The 17214-nt window shown below is 36.1% G+C and overlaps 3 protein-coding genes across 5 annotated transcripts in view; 2 read left to right on the top strand and 1 right to left on the bottom strand.

Annotated features, from left to right (window-relative positions):
* gmcl1 (germ cell-less, spermatogenesis associated) overlaps window positions 1–642 on the top strand; it is a 10562-nt gene extending 9920 nt beyond the window's left edge. The window contains exon 15 of the mRNA XM_079803889.1: window positions 1–642. This exon is cut by the window's left edge and continues 115 nt beyond it. Within this exon, the coding sequence (XP_079660015.1) occupies window positions 1–29 (29 nt within the window). The 3' untranslated portion in view covers window positions 30–642.
* A 599-nt stretch (window positions 643–1241) lies between these two features.
* fam136a (family with sequence similarity 136 member A) lies at window positions 1242–4350 on the bottom strand. Of its 3 annotated transcripts, none has more exons than XM_079805173.1 (4): window positions 4303–4347; window positions 4016–4164; window positions 2412–2552; window positions 1242–1602 (listed from the first exon to the last, which is right to left on the bottom strand). In XM_079805173.1, the coding sequence occupies exons 2-4, from the start codon at window positions 4100–4102 to the stop codon at window positions 1414–1416; spliced, it is 417 nt and encodes a 138-aa protein (XP_079661299.1). In that variant the 5' UTR covers window positions 4103–4164; window positions 4303–4347; the 3' UTR covers window positions 1242–1413. The 3 variants fall into 3 exon arrangements, with proteins under 3 accessions (XP_079661299.1, XP_079661300.1, XP_079661298.1); XM_079805174.1 differs by having other exon boundaries at window positions 4296–4343; XM_079805172.1 differs by having other exon boundaries at window positions 4016–4350.
* pcyox1 (prenylcysteine oxidase 1) lies at window positions 4326–15313 on the top strand. Its single transcript, XM_079805169.1, has 7 exons — window positions 4326–4451; window positions 5829–5973; window positions 6918–7124; window positions 8025–8199; window positions 8303–8514; window positions 11106–11258; window positions 12132–15313. The coding sequence occupies exons 2-7, from the start codon at window positions 5862–5864 to the stop codon at window positions 12800–12802; spliced, it is 1530 nt and encodes a 509-aa protein (XP_079661295.1). The 5' UTR covers window positions 4326–4451; window positions 5829–5861; the 3' UTR covers window positions 12803–15313.
* The last annotated feature ends 1901 nt before the right edge of the window (window positions 15314–17214 follow it).

Raw genomic sequence — 17214 nt, 5'->3', positions numbered from 1 at the left:
AGAGCAGCAGCGCCCGCAGTGTTTCGTGACCCAACACTGCATACACCAGTCCAGCCTTTAATCAAGCCTGCTTGTTACTATTTATGTTCTGTTAACTTCATGTATATTATTTCATTCATTTTATTTGTATCCTTAATTTGTAAATAGTCCGGTTCCTTTTAAATAATTTGCTAGATATCAGCATCAGAGCTAAGAGTGTGCTCTTAGTACTTCACTTCCTTTCTGCACAGTTGAGTCTGTTTGCATTTATGGAAGTTGTCTTCTATTTGAACATTTCTCATTGTTACTGTTAGGCTGGTTGTTAATTGGTCAGGCATTCCCACAATTTTTTTTTCTTTACAAAAAAAAAAGAAAGAAAAGACTTTTATCTGTTTTGTACAATCGTTTGAAAATGGTGCTAACGTGATACATGTTGTTGTAATTTTTCAATGCATGCTGATGTAGGAACAGTGAAGGTTGAACAGGCATGTGTTGGTTTACCAACAGGGCATTTGAAGTGACTTCCACAAGTGTCCAAAAAATATTTATACACAATGTGTTTTTGGTTAAATGTAAATATTGTTGGACCAAAGCATCATATGATAGAACTCATTACAAAATGTACATTAAAACAGCACTGACAGAAAAAAATGTTCAAACTGGCCTAAATGATTTTCAGATGATTTTAAGTGTGTGTGTGTGTGTGTGTGTGTGTACCTGCATATAACAGCATACATATATAAAAAATATTTGATATATATAAAATAGCATACATTGTTTATATAAATAAACATATTTATATATATATTAATAACAATGTATACTATATAAACATGTTTATATAAATCAACATATATATTAATAACAATGTACGCTATATGTATATACTAGCTCTATTATATATATTTATTTTTATAGCTATATATAAAACAATGTATGCTTTTTATATTTTATTTGTTTATCTAAAACAGTTTTTATTTTTAATTATTTCCTTTTTAATATTTAGAACAATTAATACAACCAAGACGTGTCGTATTCACACATATATACACTTTTTTTTACTATATTAAAAATAAAAACGTATATTTTATAAAACAAATAAAATACATGTTATATATATATATACACACACACAAATACACACACAAACATTTGTTTATAAATATACATGTAACGTGTATATATTTTATTTATATAAAATAATGGGTTTTATTTAAAAAATAAAATATTTGTAATTATTTAAAAAAAACAATACAAAAATTAGATTTTGTCACATTTATTGCCTGTACAAAAGCCACAAACAATACAGACACAATCAACACGTCACTCACCAAAAAAGTCACAATGAGGTGACAGCAAAAAGCAACCTTCTCGTAAGCAAATCTTCCTAGGAAACCGGTGAGTCCACAATAATGATTTTTCACAGCCTTTGCTTCACTGAGGTATTGAGTTCAAGCTGTCCTTCAGTCTGCGCGTCACACTGGGCAGCAGGTTCAGGTGATCGTCCACACAACTGCTCACACAGCGGTCCATCAGCGCCCGCACAGCAGGCTCCTTCGCCCCGGAGTCAAACAGGTCCTTGGCTTTGTCGTTACAGTTCATCGTACACCTCGTGAGGCGATCCTGTAGGGGAATCAATAGTTCTTTCACATCACGCTATTCCAGCTGAAAGATTAAAGCTGCACTATGTAACTTTAACGTCCACTAGAGGTCGTCTATTCAAAACAAAGGCATAGTTTGATGACGCCAAGTTTGAGCACGGATTCATGGGAGATGTCGTCTTCACCTCACAGCTGGTGGAAAAGAATCGGGATAGGACTCGGTCAGAAATCATGTTCATGGATGATATTATTAACATTACTGTAGAATGAAGCAGAGCAGGACCGAGTGTTATGGAGCTGAGCAAGGCCGCAGGACCGATTGTTAATAAGAAGAGCGGAACACACGCCTCGCGAGCAGCGGGACTTTTATTATGGCATAGTCGTCGGCGGTACTTTTATTATGACAGCCACCCGTGCCACTTCCGCTTTTCCGGTCATGAGTATGAGGTAACGCAGCTCTGTTTATCATATTAGATACATCTGAGTGTGTTGAAAATGATGTTATGACGTAACTCTGTGCGTTCGCTCGGCGGCTGCTATGACACTTGTTCACACTGCAGTAAGAGTAAAGCGTTTCTGCAAAATAAAACCTGAAACCGAGGGAAACGCAGATATGACGCAATCGACAGACGACTCCCTCACACGTCCCAGTTCCTTGGTTAAAATAGCAATTTTCTCACGATTTACAAATAGTTGGAAACATTTGGGATATTGTAAGTACTCAACTGAACAAAATATATAACACTAGCCTAGTGGTTTTTGGACATTTCACTGAAAAAAAATTACATAGTGCACCTTTAAAAGTAGATGATCTCACAGAAGTCGACTGACCTGAAACTGCTCGAGCTCACTAGTGACCAGTGCCTGAGCTTTAGCCAGCGGCGTATGGCAGCGCTCTATACACTGATGCACCTGGTTCATGGATTCACCAGGACGCTCACAGCACTCTGCACTGCAGTGGAACATACGGCCCTGAAAGCAGATTTGAGCAGAGATTTGTTAGCAGCCATTTACTCAATGAACCTCTGATTAATAAGCAGTCAAAGACTATTTTTTAGGTATTAAAAGACTTCTAGACAATATAGAAAATCAATTATAGAAAAGATTAATGCATATTATCAGAACAGAAGTTGACATGATACTATACTAAAACATTCTTGCATAGATATAAATTATATGCAGTTATGACTTCATATGTACAGAAACTACATGTAACAAAATATTGAATGATTTGTTTTAAATATTAAATAAAAGTGTAAATTAATTATAATTATTAATATTATATAATTTGTATAAATCAACTGTATAAATAATATATTAATATGAATTAATTTTACATAATTATAATTACATAGCCAGCGATAAAAAAAAATGATACATGTTAAAAAGTTTGGGGTTGGTAAGATTTTTTAAACATGTTTGAAAGAAGTCTCTTATGCTCACCAAGAAAATGCTCAAAACTGTATTTATCAATATTATTTAAATTTAAAATAACAGTTTTCTATTTGAATACATTTAAAATTTTAATTTATTCATGTGATGGCAAAGCTTTAATGTCTTAAATAATAATATCTAACTGACCACAAACTTTTAATGTGTATATATTAGTGCTGTCAAACGAGTATTGTTTATTGTGTATTTTTTTTAATTTTTATATATATATATATATATATATATATATATATATATATATATATATATATATATATATATATATATATATATATATATATATAATATATATATATATATATATATACACATACACATACACCCGTGTATTCAAATATACATAATAATTATACAGAGTAGACAGTACACACATACGGTATTTTGTAAACAAACTTTCATTTTGGATGCGATTAATCGTGATTATTTGTTTGACAGCCCTAGTGTGTGTGTGTGTGTGTGTGTGTGTATGTATATATATATATATATATATATATATATATATATATATATATATATATATATATATATATATATATATATAATTAAGAAATTAATACTTTTATTCAGCAAGGAAGCATTAAACTAATCAAAAGCGACAGGAAAGACCTTTATAATGCTGTATTTCTAATAAATGCCAAAAAATATTAAGCAGCAAAAACTGTTTTCATTGATTCATTTACATTGATTATAATAATAATGTTTCTGTTTCATATTAGAATGATTTCTGAAGGATCATGTGACACTGAAGACTGGAGGAATGATGCTGTAAATGGCTGCTTACAGTTAAAAATATAATAAAATAGAAAACAGCTATCTCACAATATTGCTGATTATATTGAATATTCCTATTCATGTCATTAAAAAATATCTGAAATTAATGTTCCTGCCACAAGGAGCAACATTGTTCACGTGTCAGCATCTTGTCCCTCACACACAGCTCAGTTATTTCTAATTTCAGGTTTTACAAAGAAACTGAAGGTCACCTGCATCTTCCGGATGTGATCTCTCTCCAGACTCTGAACCATGTCCTCCACTGCCTTCTGCACGCGAGTCTGCTGTGCCTCTGCCATTCCTGATCTCACACCAACTGCTTAATGTCCACTTACAGCTTCTACTTTAACCAGCAGCGACTCTACAAAGCCATGAATCGACACGAACACGTTTTACTAACAACTCCTGAAAATCATTACTAAAACGTTAAAAATGCATCTGCTTGAACTGAAACTAAAATGCTGCAATATTACTACAGTTAGGTAAGGTCACCTCCTACCACATCTAGCATGCTGCCACTATTCATGCCACTTCCGCCATGAAGTGCGTCCTATTTCCGGTTCCGTATTTTCCCCAAAAGACGAATCTGCGGCTGCTGGATCTGTTTTACGCACTTTATTATTTTATCTTAATCCGACATTTAAAGAGGTGAGATCGTGTATGTCGTTTTGACAGCTGCGTAAACTTGGACGTGACATGCATGACAATGTCAGCATGAAAGTCTTAAGTAGTTTAACTTCTTAAACTCATTTGTTTTGAATCGATGAGACTTAACTGTACTTTGTCCTCTCTGTCGACAGCAGTTATTATCAATGATTTTGATTAAATATTTACATTTTTATTACAGCTTACAATTACATTATTAGCAGACTGGCGACATTGTAAATTGCAATTATCCATGCTTGTGTTCAAAAACAGACGGAGCTCAAAGCGATTTAACTGAATACAAGATTTTCGAGATTCATTTTTGAAAATAGTCTTAAAGGTTTAGTTCACCCAAAAATGAAAATTAGCCCATGATTTACTCACCCTCAAGTCATCCTAGGTGTATATGACATTCTTTTTTCAGACGAAAAAAATCGGAGTTATATTAAACATGTCTTGGCTCTTCCAAGCATTATAATGGCAGTGACTTATTGGGTCATTTTTGAAGTCCATAAAAGTGCATCTATCCATCATATAACTGCGCCACACGGCTCCGGGGGGTTAATAAAGGTCTTCTGAAGCGAAGTGCCGCATTTGTGTGAGAAAAATATCCATATTTAAAACTTTATAGACTAAAATAACTATCTTTCGGCGGTCAGCGGTACGCAAGTCGACTTGCGCTAAAAGAGTAACCCTTGATGCAATCTATAGGAGCATCTCAAGCTTTGAGGCCTCTTGCGAAAAGGGCTGGGAAACAAACTCAAGCCCTTCTTCTCTTATATCGAAGTCCTCCGCCATTTCTCTTTAAAAATTCTCGTTTTAGACTTCAAATTTTTTACCGGTGTTTTGTTTTGCTCTATCCTCTGCTCTTCTGTGTTCGTCAGTACTCAAGGGTCAAGGGTTTCTCTTTTAGCGCAAGTCGACTTGCGTACCGCTGACTGCTGGAAGCTAGTTATTTTAGTCTATAAAGTTTTAAATATGGATATTTTTCTTACACAAACGCACCACGAGTGTGGAGAAGTTTTATGATGGATAGATGGCCTTTTATGGACTTCAAAAATGACTCAACAAGTCACTGCCATTATAAAGCTTGGAAGAGCCAGGACATATTTAATATAACTCCGATTTTATTCGACTGACAGAAGAATGTCATACACACCTAGGATAACTTGAGGGTGAGTAAATCATGGTCTAATCTTATTTTTTGGGTGAACTAACCCTTTAAAGGGATAGTTCACCCAAAAATGAAAATTATGTCATTAATTACTCACCCTCATGTCATTCCAAACCCGAAAGACCTTCGAACATTTCTGACAATAAAAAGTTTATGATCTCATCTTAATGCCTCATTTAAATATTTTCTTGCCATTTATTTTTCAGATGTTAATATTTGTGAAACACTAAATCTTTAGAATGGCTCTGAGTAACCTGTCGATGAAGACTCTCCTCTTCATTGGGCTTTGTCAAGTTGGACGCAGGGGTTTTGCCTCTGCTCCTGAAGTCAGAGAGGCACCCAAGAAAATTGGTATGATCAAATTCACATAATTCGTTTATTTATTTTAGTAGACTTTTTAACCCTTTAAAGACTGACTATGAAATAATAGTCAGAAAACTCTTTATTGAACCTTTACCCAAAATCTAAAAACAAGAAGTTTGCATATGTGTTTTATATTTTGTATCATATTTGATACACCAGGCTTTTATGACTCGTATAGTATGATATAGTGAGAATATTGAGGTAAAAAAAAAAAACCTTTTTTATTTAGAGGTCTAAACTTAGCAAAATGCTGCTATTGTGCAGATGTTATTTATATGGCTAAAAATGTATATAGCTTATAAAAAGCAGTATAAAACATTATAGTTGCATAAAATGCACTTGCATAAAATGCACACAAATATCAGTTGTAACTATATATCTAATACTAATATGTCTTAGTATGATGAAATTGTAAATAATTAAATTATTGTGTGGGCGAAATGAGCAATGAAATACATATGGGCACTGCAATAGAATGATGATTGAGAGATATATGAATAAATGTTCTTCAAAAGCCTGATCTATCATATTTGATACTCACATTTTAATGTGATTTTTCTTAAAAATATGTATGGATAATCAAGTAAACCTCAGTTACTTCAGTCCAGTAATACATTTTGTTAAATAATTTACGTCTTTTAAGACATGTGAACCATGACCTGAAGCATTTTTACAATTACACTAAAAGGCCTTTTACTTACAAAAAAAAATTTGAATTATGAAATATCATTCAGATGACAGAATGAATGTAGTAAATTGTAGTGAACAGGTAATAAATGTAATGTAACAGGTTTTTCAGCAAAGTTTTTATAATGTTGTTAATTTATAGGCTTTAGAAATGTATGTATCAAATATATGAGACAGTAGACTTTACAGGGTTAATGGGTGTGTTTGGTGGGATCTGATGGGTTAAATGTCCATTTCTTTTGCAGCAATAATTGGGGGTGGTATTGGAGGCACGGCAGCAGCGTTTTTCTTGAGACAAGAGTTTGGGCCGGGAGTAAAGATCGAAGTGTTCGAGGCGGGGACTGTAGGAGGGCGTTTGGCCACTGAGAACATTGGAGGATACGAGTATGAGACGGGGGGATCCATTATTCACCCCCTTAACCTGCACATGAAGTACTTTCTGGACAGACTCGGTAAGTGTCCCTCTCAAGATTTTCTTGTGTAAAGTCTTATGATGTTCTTCTAGGAAATGCACAATTGGATACTTTCAGTTAAATCTGGCAAAGCCATTTCAGGGCTTTTCACACTTGAAATAGTTAATCCCAGTGTTTTCTGGGTTATCTTGCTTCACGTTTAACACTCCTCATAATTTACCCTGGGCACAGTTAATCCTTGGTATTCACTAGATGTCGTTTCACACTGTACATTCACTGGGTTAATGTCCTTATTTGCATATTTGGGGTGCCAGTGTAACTGATTGGACGAGGACATCGGTTTATATAAAATCTAATTGTATACATTACCGGCTGTACTATCAAGTATTTTTCCCGAATGGACTTTTCAGACTATAAAGGTACGAATTAAACCGTCTTCACTGTTCACTCCAATTGACACATTTTCCATCACCATTTGACATTTTTCCTTTTAAATTTGTTCAACATAGAGGCCTGATTTCACAGACAGGGCTTAGATTAAGCCAGGATTAGGCCTTAGTTCAATTAGGGCAATTGAAGAACTTTTATAAACGTGCCTTAAAAAAAACATTACTGGTGTACATCTTGAGGAATATGAGGCATGTGATTGGTTGTCGGGTTACTAAGCATCTAGCCGTAACATTCTAAGATCATTAGAATCAGATAATTTCACACTGCACACATTTGGCACCCCATTACAGGGTTAACAGTACAAAAGCGGTGCTAACCCTGCTCCGGACCAGGGTTTCATAATCCCGGGTAAAAAAACGGTACTGACCCCGCTTCTAAAATTACAAGTGTGAAACGTTCCTTTGCCTGAGGTTAAAATCAGGGTTTAGAGCGACGATAACCTGGGGTTAAGTGCGAAAAGCCCTATCTTATGTCATTTTCTTTGATCAGGTATGTCACCTCGTGCTGATGTGCCTTCTAAACTGGCGATATTTGACGGGAAGGAGCTGACCTTTGAAGAGAGCGACTGGTTTATTGTGAATTTCTTTCGCATGCTGTGGAAATATGGATTCCAATTCATTCGAATGAATATGTGGGTGGAGGGCATACTGGATAAGTTTATGAGGTTTGTCTGTCATGCTGCCTTTATTCATCTGGTGAGGAATAGAATGATTATTACCTGTCATTTCTTAAGGTCCTTTCATTGTCCACTTCTGTCCTCTCTGTAGGATATATCAGTACCAGCAGTTTGGCTACTCGTTCTCCAGCGTGGAGAAGCTGCTGCATGCTATGGGCGGAGACGGTTTCCTCACTCTGGTCAATCAGACGCTGGAGGAGGCCATGATGGCCGAGGGCTTCTCTCAGGTCTTTCTCAATGACATGGTAGCACCCATCACGCGAGTCAACTACGGCCAAAGTGTCCGAATCAATGGATTTGCTGGTATGTCCTTTGACCTTTCAACATTAATAACAAACGGGTCAGTAACATATAGGGTTGGGTACCGAACTCGGTACTTTTAAGGGCACCGACCGAATTACGTCGGTACTACCGAGTACCGATTCACATTAAATCAATCTGTACCAAATTTCGGTACCTGAGAACGCATATTGTGATATAGACTAGTGTCTGTGAATATTAAACCGCGAAAAGACAATTTAAATACGAATCATGCGTGTCTCTGTGCGAATGAATGCGTAGACACGCGGTTTACAGTCTATGGGTTTACCTCACACACACTCTCACTGAATCGTGCGTGACGGTCACATGTTTCCATCTCTGCCTTTCATATGAGGTTATGAACGCACGAACATCATCTCTAGAGCCACTGAGTCACTTCATGAGCATTTTACCGTTTCATTTGAGAAAAACTACTGTCATATCATAAACACACAGAAACTCAAACTCACGGCAACCCGTCAAAATAAAAATTATTTATATGGTTGTTTTTATTAATTAAATTAAGTAGCTAGACTACTATTTAATAGTTAATATTACAGTAATCAAACATCACAGACAATGGCAGACAGCGACCAGGGCAGCTCTGGCATAATGTCAATAACACTTTTATAAATGACTTACAGGTTCTTTACAGTTATTTATGTAAACATCCCAAAAGTACCGAAAAAGGTACCGTTGGGTACCGGTACCGAATTTCAGGTACCGGTACTGATACCGGTTAAAATGTGAACGGTACCCAACCCTAGTAACATAACACTCTTTTTTTGGGTCAGAGTCTATTAATATATTCAAATATATACAATAAGAATGCTATTTATACATAACATAACTTGAATAAAACTCTTCTATTATTAGCATCTTTTAATTTCTGCAATTATCAGAGTATCTACACTAAGTGTAAATAGCCTACCTTGTTGGCAGAGGCTATTTACACTAACTCCGCCCACTGACGTCTGGTTGGGCCAATCAAAATGACAGAAGACACTGGATTGTCAAGAGTAGCAATAGTGTAGGGGTAAAGGCCTGTACACACCGGGACGAATATGCGCGCGCTTATCGCCAGCATTTTTTGTGACGTTTTTCGGCGCATCTTGAGTGTTCACACCCAAGCACCGAGTGAACGTGCAAATTCAGTAGATGGTACACAAGGTGGTGCTGCGGCACTTTACGCTTTTGACACTCGCTTGTCACACAGAAGAAGAAGAGAGACAGTACTTACGTGCTTGCCAAAACCATAGCATGCGTCTCAATCAGCTCCCTGGTTCCGTAGTCAGGGCACTGATCAGGACATAAGTCAATGGGCTGACTCCCTGATCAGTGCCCTGACTACTGAACTAGGGAGCTGATTGAGACGCACCCATAGACATATTATGTCAATGGCCAAAACCATTCACACACTTTTTGCTAACTGGCAAGCAGCATTAGCAGCTCATCTTCTTCTTTGTCTACTTACTACTTCTTCGTCGTATAAATGTGTGCTCAGCAAGACCGTTTTGTGCTTGAGCGCCACCAAGTCGTGTTTTACTGTCACTTCAGCAGCTCCAGGCACATGAACAAAAGCGCTGATCTCATTGGTCGGCCAGTTTTTAACGTGCCGCGTCAAAATAAAAAAACTAACCCGAGGTGTTTTTTAAAAAAATGACGCTTTTACGCCTGCCGTTTTGCCCTTTGTTTAGTCATGAGGCTATAAACGCATGCAAAAATCGTCCCGGTGTGAACAGGCCTTAAGGCGCATGGCAGAAAGTTTGAATATAAGTTCGAATCCGCCTTTTGCTGAACTCGCTCTACTCCCTTTTCCCATCACATATGAGATCGGAAAGGCATTTATTTACAATAAAAATTAAGAAAATATTTGAAAAGTGGAAATAAAGTGTCTAACGTGCATTTAATAATAAAGTGTTTATCAGTTAGGGTTAGTGCTAGGTGCAGGGAGGACTTCATTGTCCTAGTAAGGCGGCATCCATTTAATAAATATAATAATTTTTACTTAGTATAAATAGAATCTATCGCTATTTTCATTTAGTGTAAATAGCATATCGCTTAGAAAATGCTGATATTTTAAGTTCGTTTAGGTTGAAAAATGTCATGTGGTGCGACGTAATGATATTTACAAACGTATGATTCATGATATTTCTAAAAAATACTTCTTATATTGAAAAATATATTTAAAACTTTTCTTAAAATAATGATTAAAGTATTCGTAGTGTAAGAAAAATATGTTGTTACTTGGTTACACCACCTGACATTTTTAGAGTCATTAAATGTTTGCTTTTTTAATGTTATTTTTTCAAAATTCTATGAAACTAACATGAATACAAAGCATACATTTTTAAAAATGTACACTATTATTTGTCATCGTCTCAAATGCCATAGAGAACATGTGCTGTATTTTTGTAACAGCAAAGTTTGCATTTTTATAGTTAGTGTTGTACCACATTTGTTGTTGTGTTGGGTCAACACTTGATATCTGTATAATCTTGTTGTCTAATGTGTAATCTGGTCCTACAGCAAAAGCAGTTGGGAAACACAGATTTAATACATAACGTGTGAATAATGGCATATTTCTTTTGAAGGTGCTGTTGCTCTAGCAGGAGCCGAGTCAGGTTTGTGGGCAGTGGATGGAGGGAATAAGTTGGTTTGTTCCGGGCTTTTGTACCATAGCAAAGCCGAACTTGTTCCAGCTCGTGTGACTACCATCTCCATAAAGACGAGACCATCCAAAACTGGTACAGTCCATTATGAACTTATAGTAAATATTTGATATATTATGTACACTACTATTTGGGCTCAGTAAGATTTAAAAAAAAAGAAATTAACATTTTTATTTAGCAAGGATACTTGGAACTGAACAAAATTGACGGTATATAGACATTTATAATGTTTCAAAAGATTCTATTTCAAATAATTGCTGTTCTTTCGAACTCTATTCATCAAAGAATCCTGGAAAAAAAAATAGTAATAAATAAATTAGGGCTGTCAAAAGATTAATCGCGATTAATCGCATCCAAAATAAAAGTTTGTGTTTACATAATATATGTGTGTTAATATTTATATAAAAATACACACACAAGCATGTATATATTTAAGAAAAAAATATTATTTTTATATATAAAACATTTCTATTTATATATTATAGATTATATAAATGTATATACAGTATATACATGCAAATATTTCTTAAATATATACATGAATGTGTGTGTATTTATATATAAATAATAATTAACAGAGTACACACACATATATTATGTAAACACAAACTTTTATTTTGGATGCGATTAATCGCGATTAATCTTTTGACAGCCCTAAAATAAATGTTTCTTGAGCAGCAAATCAGCATTATAGCATATTAGAATGATTTCTGAAGGATCATGTGACTGAAGCTGAAAATTCAGCTTTGCATCACTGGAATAAATTACATTTTAAAACGTATTGTAATAATATTTCACAGTATTACTGCTTCTACTGTATTTTTGATCAAATAAATTCAGCATTGGTGAGCATAAGAGGCAAAAAAACCCAACGTTAAAATCTTTTAAAAGGTAATGTTCGTCTCCACTGTCTGGTCATATTTATAATTTTTTTTGTTGCCCTTTCAGGTTCAGTCACAAATTTCTATGAGGTGAACTACATTGGTGAGTCTGGTGCCGCCCATTCCATGTACGACATAGTTGTAGTTGCCACACCTCTCCACCAGGGCGTATCTGAGATCAACTTCTCAGGCTTTTCTCCACCCATTCCATCCCGCTTTCCTGGCCGTTACCACCAAACGGTGGCCACGCTGGTCCACGGTCTGCTTAATGTGTCCTTTCTGGGCACCACAGACAAGCCGGAAGACTTCTTCTTTTCTGATATCCTCACGCAGGATAACAAAGCCTCCGACATTAAGAGCCTGAGCTCTCTGGACCCGGTGAAGATTCCCAAAGGCTACAGCCGCAGCCCTGCCAGCCAAAGCAAAGTGTGGAAGATCTTCTCCTCCGAGCCTCTTTCTCAGGAGCATCTGCAGCAAATCTTCCTCTCCTGGGACTCGGTGTCGGAGAAGCGCTGGCTCGCGTACCCCTCCTACAGCCCGCCGCAACGCAGGACGCCTCCCTTCATCCTCCACGAGCGCCTCTACTACCTCAACGCCGTGGAGTGGGCAGCCAGTGCCATGGAGATGAGCGCCATTTCCGCCCGTAATCTGGCCCTGCTCGCCCACCACCACTGGTACCAGCAGACGGGCAAAATCGACCAGGAGGACCTGCACACCCGACTCAGAGGTGAACTTTGACAGAAGAGCAGCGTGGTTCATTTGCAATAAACTCTGTAATGGAGATGAGAGATTGGATTTATTTGAGGCATTCCTATGCTGTCTATTTTAAAATGGTTTGCCCCAAAATAAGTATATAAATAAATAAATTTATATTTTGCCCATTATTTTCAGAACAATTAACACATTCACCCCATAATACTCATTACCGTAATGTGGAAGAATCTTATTACTATTACTGTTAAACTTTCTATTCATCAAAGAATCCTTAAAAAAAAAAAGTTTTACACAACTATTTTCAACATTGATAATAATCATAAATGTTTCTTGAGCAGCAAATCATTATATTAGAATGATTTCTGAAGGAACATGCGAAGACTGGAGTAAAATTCAGCTTTGTATCACAGAAATAAATTACATTTTAAAATATATTCAAAGAGAAAACAGTTATTTTACATTTTAATAATATTTCTCAATATTACTTGTTTTGTATTTTTAATAAAATAAATGCAGCCTTGGTGAGCATAAGAGACTTCTTCTAAAAATATAAAAAATCTTACAGATCAAAAACGTATGACGGCCAGTGTATATTATTATAATTCATAGATTTTTGTCAGTTGTTTTGAGATTCCTCAATGATTTCATTAACAGTGGCCTGGCATTTAAAGTAGAATCACATTACTTTTTGCCAAAAAAAATTTGTTATACTAGTATTTTTACTAATATCTTTATTATTATAGAATATGTACATTTTCATTTTGTACAGAACACTTATGGGTAAATTTGCATAGAGAAAATAAGTTTTGTCTGTCTATATTCGTCTTTGTGAGTGAATCTCTGGAAACCTGTCATGAACTTGTAGGGTTGCGTTGTAAAATATTTTCTTCTTAATTAAGCACTTTTTCCCCATGGAAAACATCAGGAAGTTTGTTTTATGCTTTTTACTTGTGTTATTCTCATTGATGATTTTCATTATAAAATGTCACTGTAATAGTGAGCGTTTATGTGATAGATTAAGAATAACATCTGCTTGTGATGAGAAAATGTACAGTATGCTGGGGCACTGTGATTAGCACTATAGACAGCTCTTTTTATTCTTAAAGAGATGGAACAAAGTAATAATATTAATTGATACTACTGTGTGTTTGTGAGTAGTGAGGGTCACTATCATGTGCTAAGTTTGCACTGATATGTTAAAACGACCATGTTAAGTCACCTGTTCAGTCCTTTAACTTTAATAGTTTGATGCATGTGCACAGGAAACTCTTTTGAACTCTCATAATTTAGTTCTTCCTGCAAATTTGCATTTAATATAATGTTAATTATTCTTGTTGCCTTAGTGTCTTCAGTTTTCAAAACTACAAAAAAAAAACTTGAATGTTTAAATTTAAAAGAATGGCTGCATGACTTTATTTCCACAGACCAAATTGAAGGGGTTTTGGCTTGAAATGCTTTTCTATCTTTCTGTGTTTTTCATGCAAATGAGCCTTTCTTATCGATGATCTGCTGATTACAATCTGTTTACATATTTAGGAGGTTTTTTATTCTTTTATCAAGAAGGAACAGTGTTAAGAAATGAATGAACATTGTTTTTATAAGGACAAAATGGATGATTGTTCAAACGTGTCAAATGGAGTATTGACACTGATAGGACTTTACAATCACAAGGCACATTTCTCAAAACGTAGGTTACTTCTTCAAAACTCTTCACACATTTCTCTTTACCAACTTTCAGTTTGGCACAGCAGTTAATTTCACATTCAAAATGCACTAAAATGACCAGAACACGTAATTAATGTCTCAAAACAAGCCATTCTCCCAGAACACTAGCAAAAGGTTTTTACCCAACAAACAAAAAGCAACAGATAGCATTACACCACAGTTATTTTGTAAAAATGTCTTTACAAAAATAATGCACTGCAGTTTGTTACATTATACATGTTTACATAACAGTACAAAATGATTTCCCCTTTTTGCCTAGATGATAAAAATGAAAGACTAACACTTTTGTAGGTGTTCAGCTACATCTAATTGTTTTGATGGTATTTCAGTTTTAGATTCAGAATATATTTCAACATGTTATTACTGTAGAAGTGTAGCAAAAATTGCTGTTCTATTCAGTTTTGTATTATGTTAGGTTTTGACCTTAAGTTTAGCACTGTTGAAAAGAGTATGTAAACGTGCATGAGGCTGTTGTAGGTGTTTGGCTGTCTGAGTGAGAAAAGATTTCATGTGATTTGAAAAATTTACACATTGAATGTATTTTGTGCCAAAGCAATGATAAATGATCCATAGTTTAGCCCACATCTGCACATAGATTGCTGTTGTTCCCTCTGTGTGAAGTGTTTTGAAGATGTGACCCAAGTATTGAGACATTGATCCTAGCGATTGTAAAACAACAAACAAACAAAAAACTGTAAGAATGAAATTTTGATGTAAAGACAAAAACATGTTTAAAATTGCAATACAAGTTGTAACGTCTTAAAATTTGATTAAATGTATTTTGTGCAGTTATAGTTTTTAGCTGTCCAAACTTTGAATCTTTGTCCGAATTACAAGATATTGTTAACAAATGTTTGTGTGTTAGGCCTCAAAACTGATATAAGTGACTCAGTTTGCTCTCCGTGGTTTTCTACGGAAGCTTGTTTCCGCCAGAAAAGGTAATTGCGACTCACAATGCTAATGAGAAAAAAAATATCTGAATTGTGAGATATAAACTTTCAATTGTGAGGAAAAAAGTAAGTTTATGTCTAAAAAAAAGTCCACAATCACCGTTTTTATTGCTGTGGTGGAAACAAGCTTCTATAGTTTTCCATGGTATTAGAGTGCAACAATGTTTGGGTTCAAAACAAGCAGCATCTAGTCTTGATCACTATTTGGTTTATTTCACAATTATTTTGTTTTGTATACATACATGATCCTCTATTTAAAATCATAAAGTAGCTATAGGCCTGAGTGAATTAAACAACTTTTGTCAAAGTTTGCCGTAGTGCACTTCTAAATGCAGGAAATACACTATATTGCCAAAAGTATTGGGACGCTTGCCTTTACATGCATGTGAACTTTAATAATAATAATAATTAATAATAATTTGTTACATTTATATAGCGCTTTTCTAGTGATGAAGCCAATCGTGTATATAGATATATGGGGAGGATAAGGAGGCCATGATGGACAGAGGTGAATGGGCAAATTTGGCCAGGATGCCGGGGTTACACCCCTACTCTTCATCGACATCCTGGGATTTTTAATGACCACAGAGGGTCAGGACCTCGGTTTAACGTCTCATCCGAAGGACGGTGCTTGTTACAGTCTAGTGTCCCCAGCACTATACTGGGGTGTTAGGACCCACACAGACAACAGGTTGAGCACCACCGGCTGGCCTCACTAACACCTCTACCAGCAGCAACCTAGCTTTCCCAGTTGGTCTCCCATCCAGGTACTGACCAAGCTCAGCCCTGCTTGGCTTCAGTGGGAAATCAGTCTTGGGCTATAGGGTGATATTGCTGCTGGCTTAATGGTTAATGAGGTCCCATTCCTAATTCGTAGGGTTTACTATGGAGTTGGTCCACCCTTATCAGCTATTAACAGCTTCAACTCTTCTGGGAAGGCTTTCCACAAGATTTAGAAGTGTGTTTATGGGAGTTTTTGACCATTCTTCTAGAAGTACACAGGCACTGATGTTGGGACAAGAGGCCTGGCTTGCAATCTCTGCTCTATTTCATCCCAAAGGTGTTCTATCGGGTTGAGGACAAGACTCAGTGCAGGCCAGTCAAGTTTCTCCACACCAAACTCGCTCATCCATGTCTTTATGGACCTTGCTTTGTGCACTGGTGCGCAGTCATGTTGGCCAAACCTAGACTCGTCCATCGGATTGCCAGACAGAGAAGTGTGATTCGTCGTCTCCACTGCTCTAGAGTCCAGTGGCGGCGTGCTTTACACCCCTGCAGCCGACGCTTTGTATTGCACTTGATGTAAGGCTTGGAGCTGCTCGGGCATGGAAACCCATTCCATGAAGCTCTCTACACACTGTTCTTGAGCTAATCTGAAGACCACACGAAGTTTGGAGGTCTGTAGCTGTTGACTACTATTGGCATGCGCTGACCCTGTTTTACGTGGCCTATCACTTCGTGGCTAAGTTGCTGTTGATCCCAATTGCTTCCAATGTTATAATAACACTAACAGTTGACCGTGGAATTTTTAGTAGTGAGGAAATTTCACGAATGGACTTATTGTACAGGTGGCAACCTATCACGGTACCAAGCTTGAATTCACTGAGCTCCTGAGAGCGACCCATTCTTTCGCAAATGTTTGTAGAAGCAGTCTGCATGCTTATGTGCTTAATTTATACACCTGAATTCAATGATTTGGAGGGCTGTCCCAATACTTTTGGCAATATAGTGCATCTATATTCTATTCACATTTCATGTTTC

This window comes from Gobio gobio (assembly GCF_949357685.1).
Source record: "Gobio gobio genome assembly, chromosome: 22".
Classification (NCBI taxonomy): Eukaryota; Metazoa; Chordata; class Actinopteri; order Cypriniformes; family Gobionidae; genus Gobio; species Gobio gobio.
Note: the sequence above shows the minus strand (reverse complement) of the source record. Positions and strands in the feature narration are given on the sequence as shown.

Bases quoted from the DNA above. Each gene is read 5' to 3' on its own strand.
- pcyox1 (XM_079805169.1), top strand. From the start codon at position 5,862: ATGGCTCTGAGTAACCTGTCGATGAAGACTCTCCTCTTCATTGGGCTT. The intron at 5,974-6,917 runs GTATGATCAAAT...TTTCTTTTGCAG, and splicing joins AGAGGCACCCAAGAAAATTG to CAATAATTGGGGGTGGTATT. The intron at 8,200-8,302 runs GTTTGTCTGTCA...TCCTCTCTGTAG, and splicing joins ATACTGGATAAGTTTATGAG to GATATATCAGTACCAGCAGT.
- fam136a (XM_079805172.1), bottom strand. From the start codon at position 4,102: ATGGCAGAGGCACAGCAGACTCGCGTGCAGAAGGCAGTGGAGGACATG. The intron at 2,553-4,015 runs GTGACCTTCAGT...ATCTGCTTTCAG, and splicing joins ATCACATCCGGAAGATGCAG to GGCCGTATGTTCCACTGCAG. The intron at 1,603-2,411 runs GTCAGTCGACTT...ATTCCCCTACAG, and splicing joins GTGAGCTCGAGCAGTTTCAG to GATCGCCTCACGAGGTGTAC.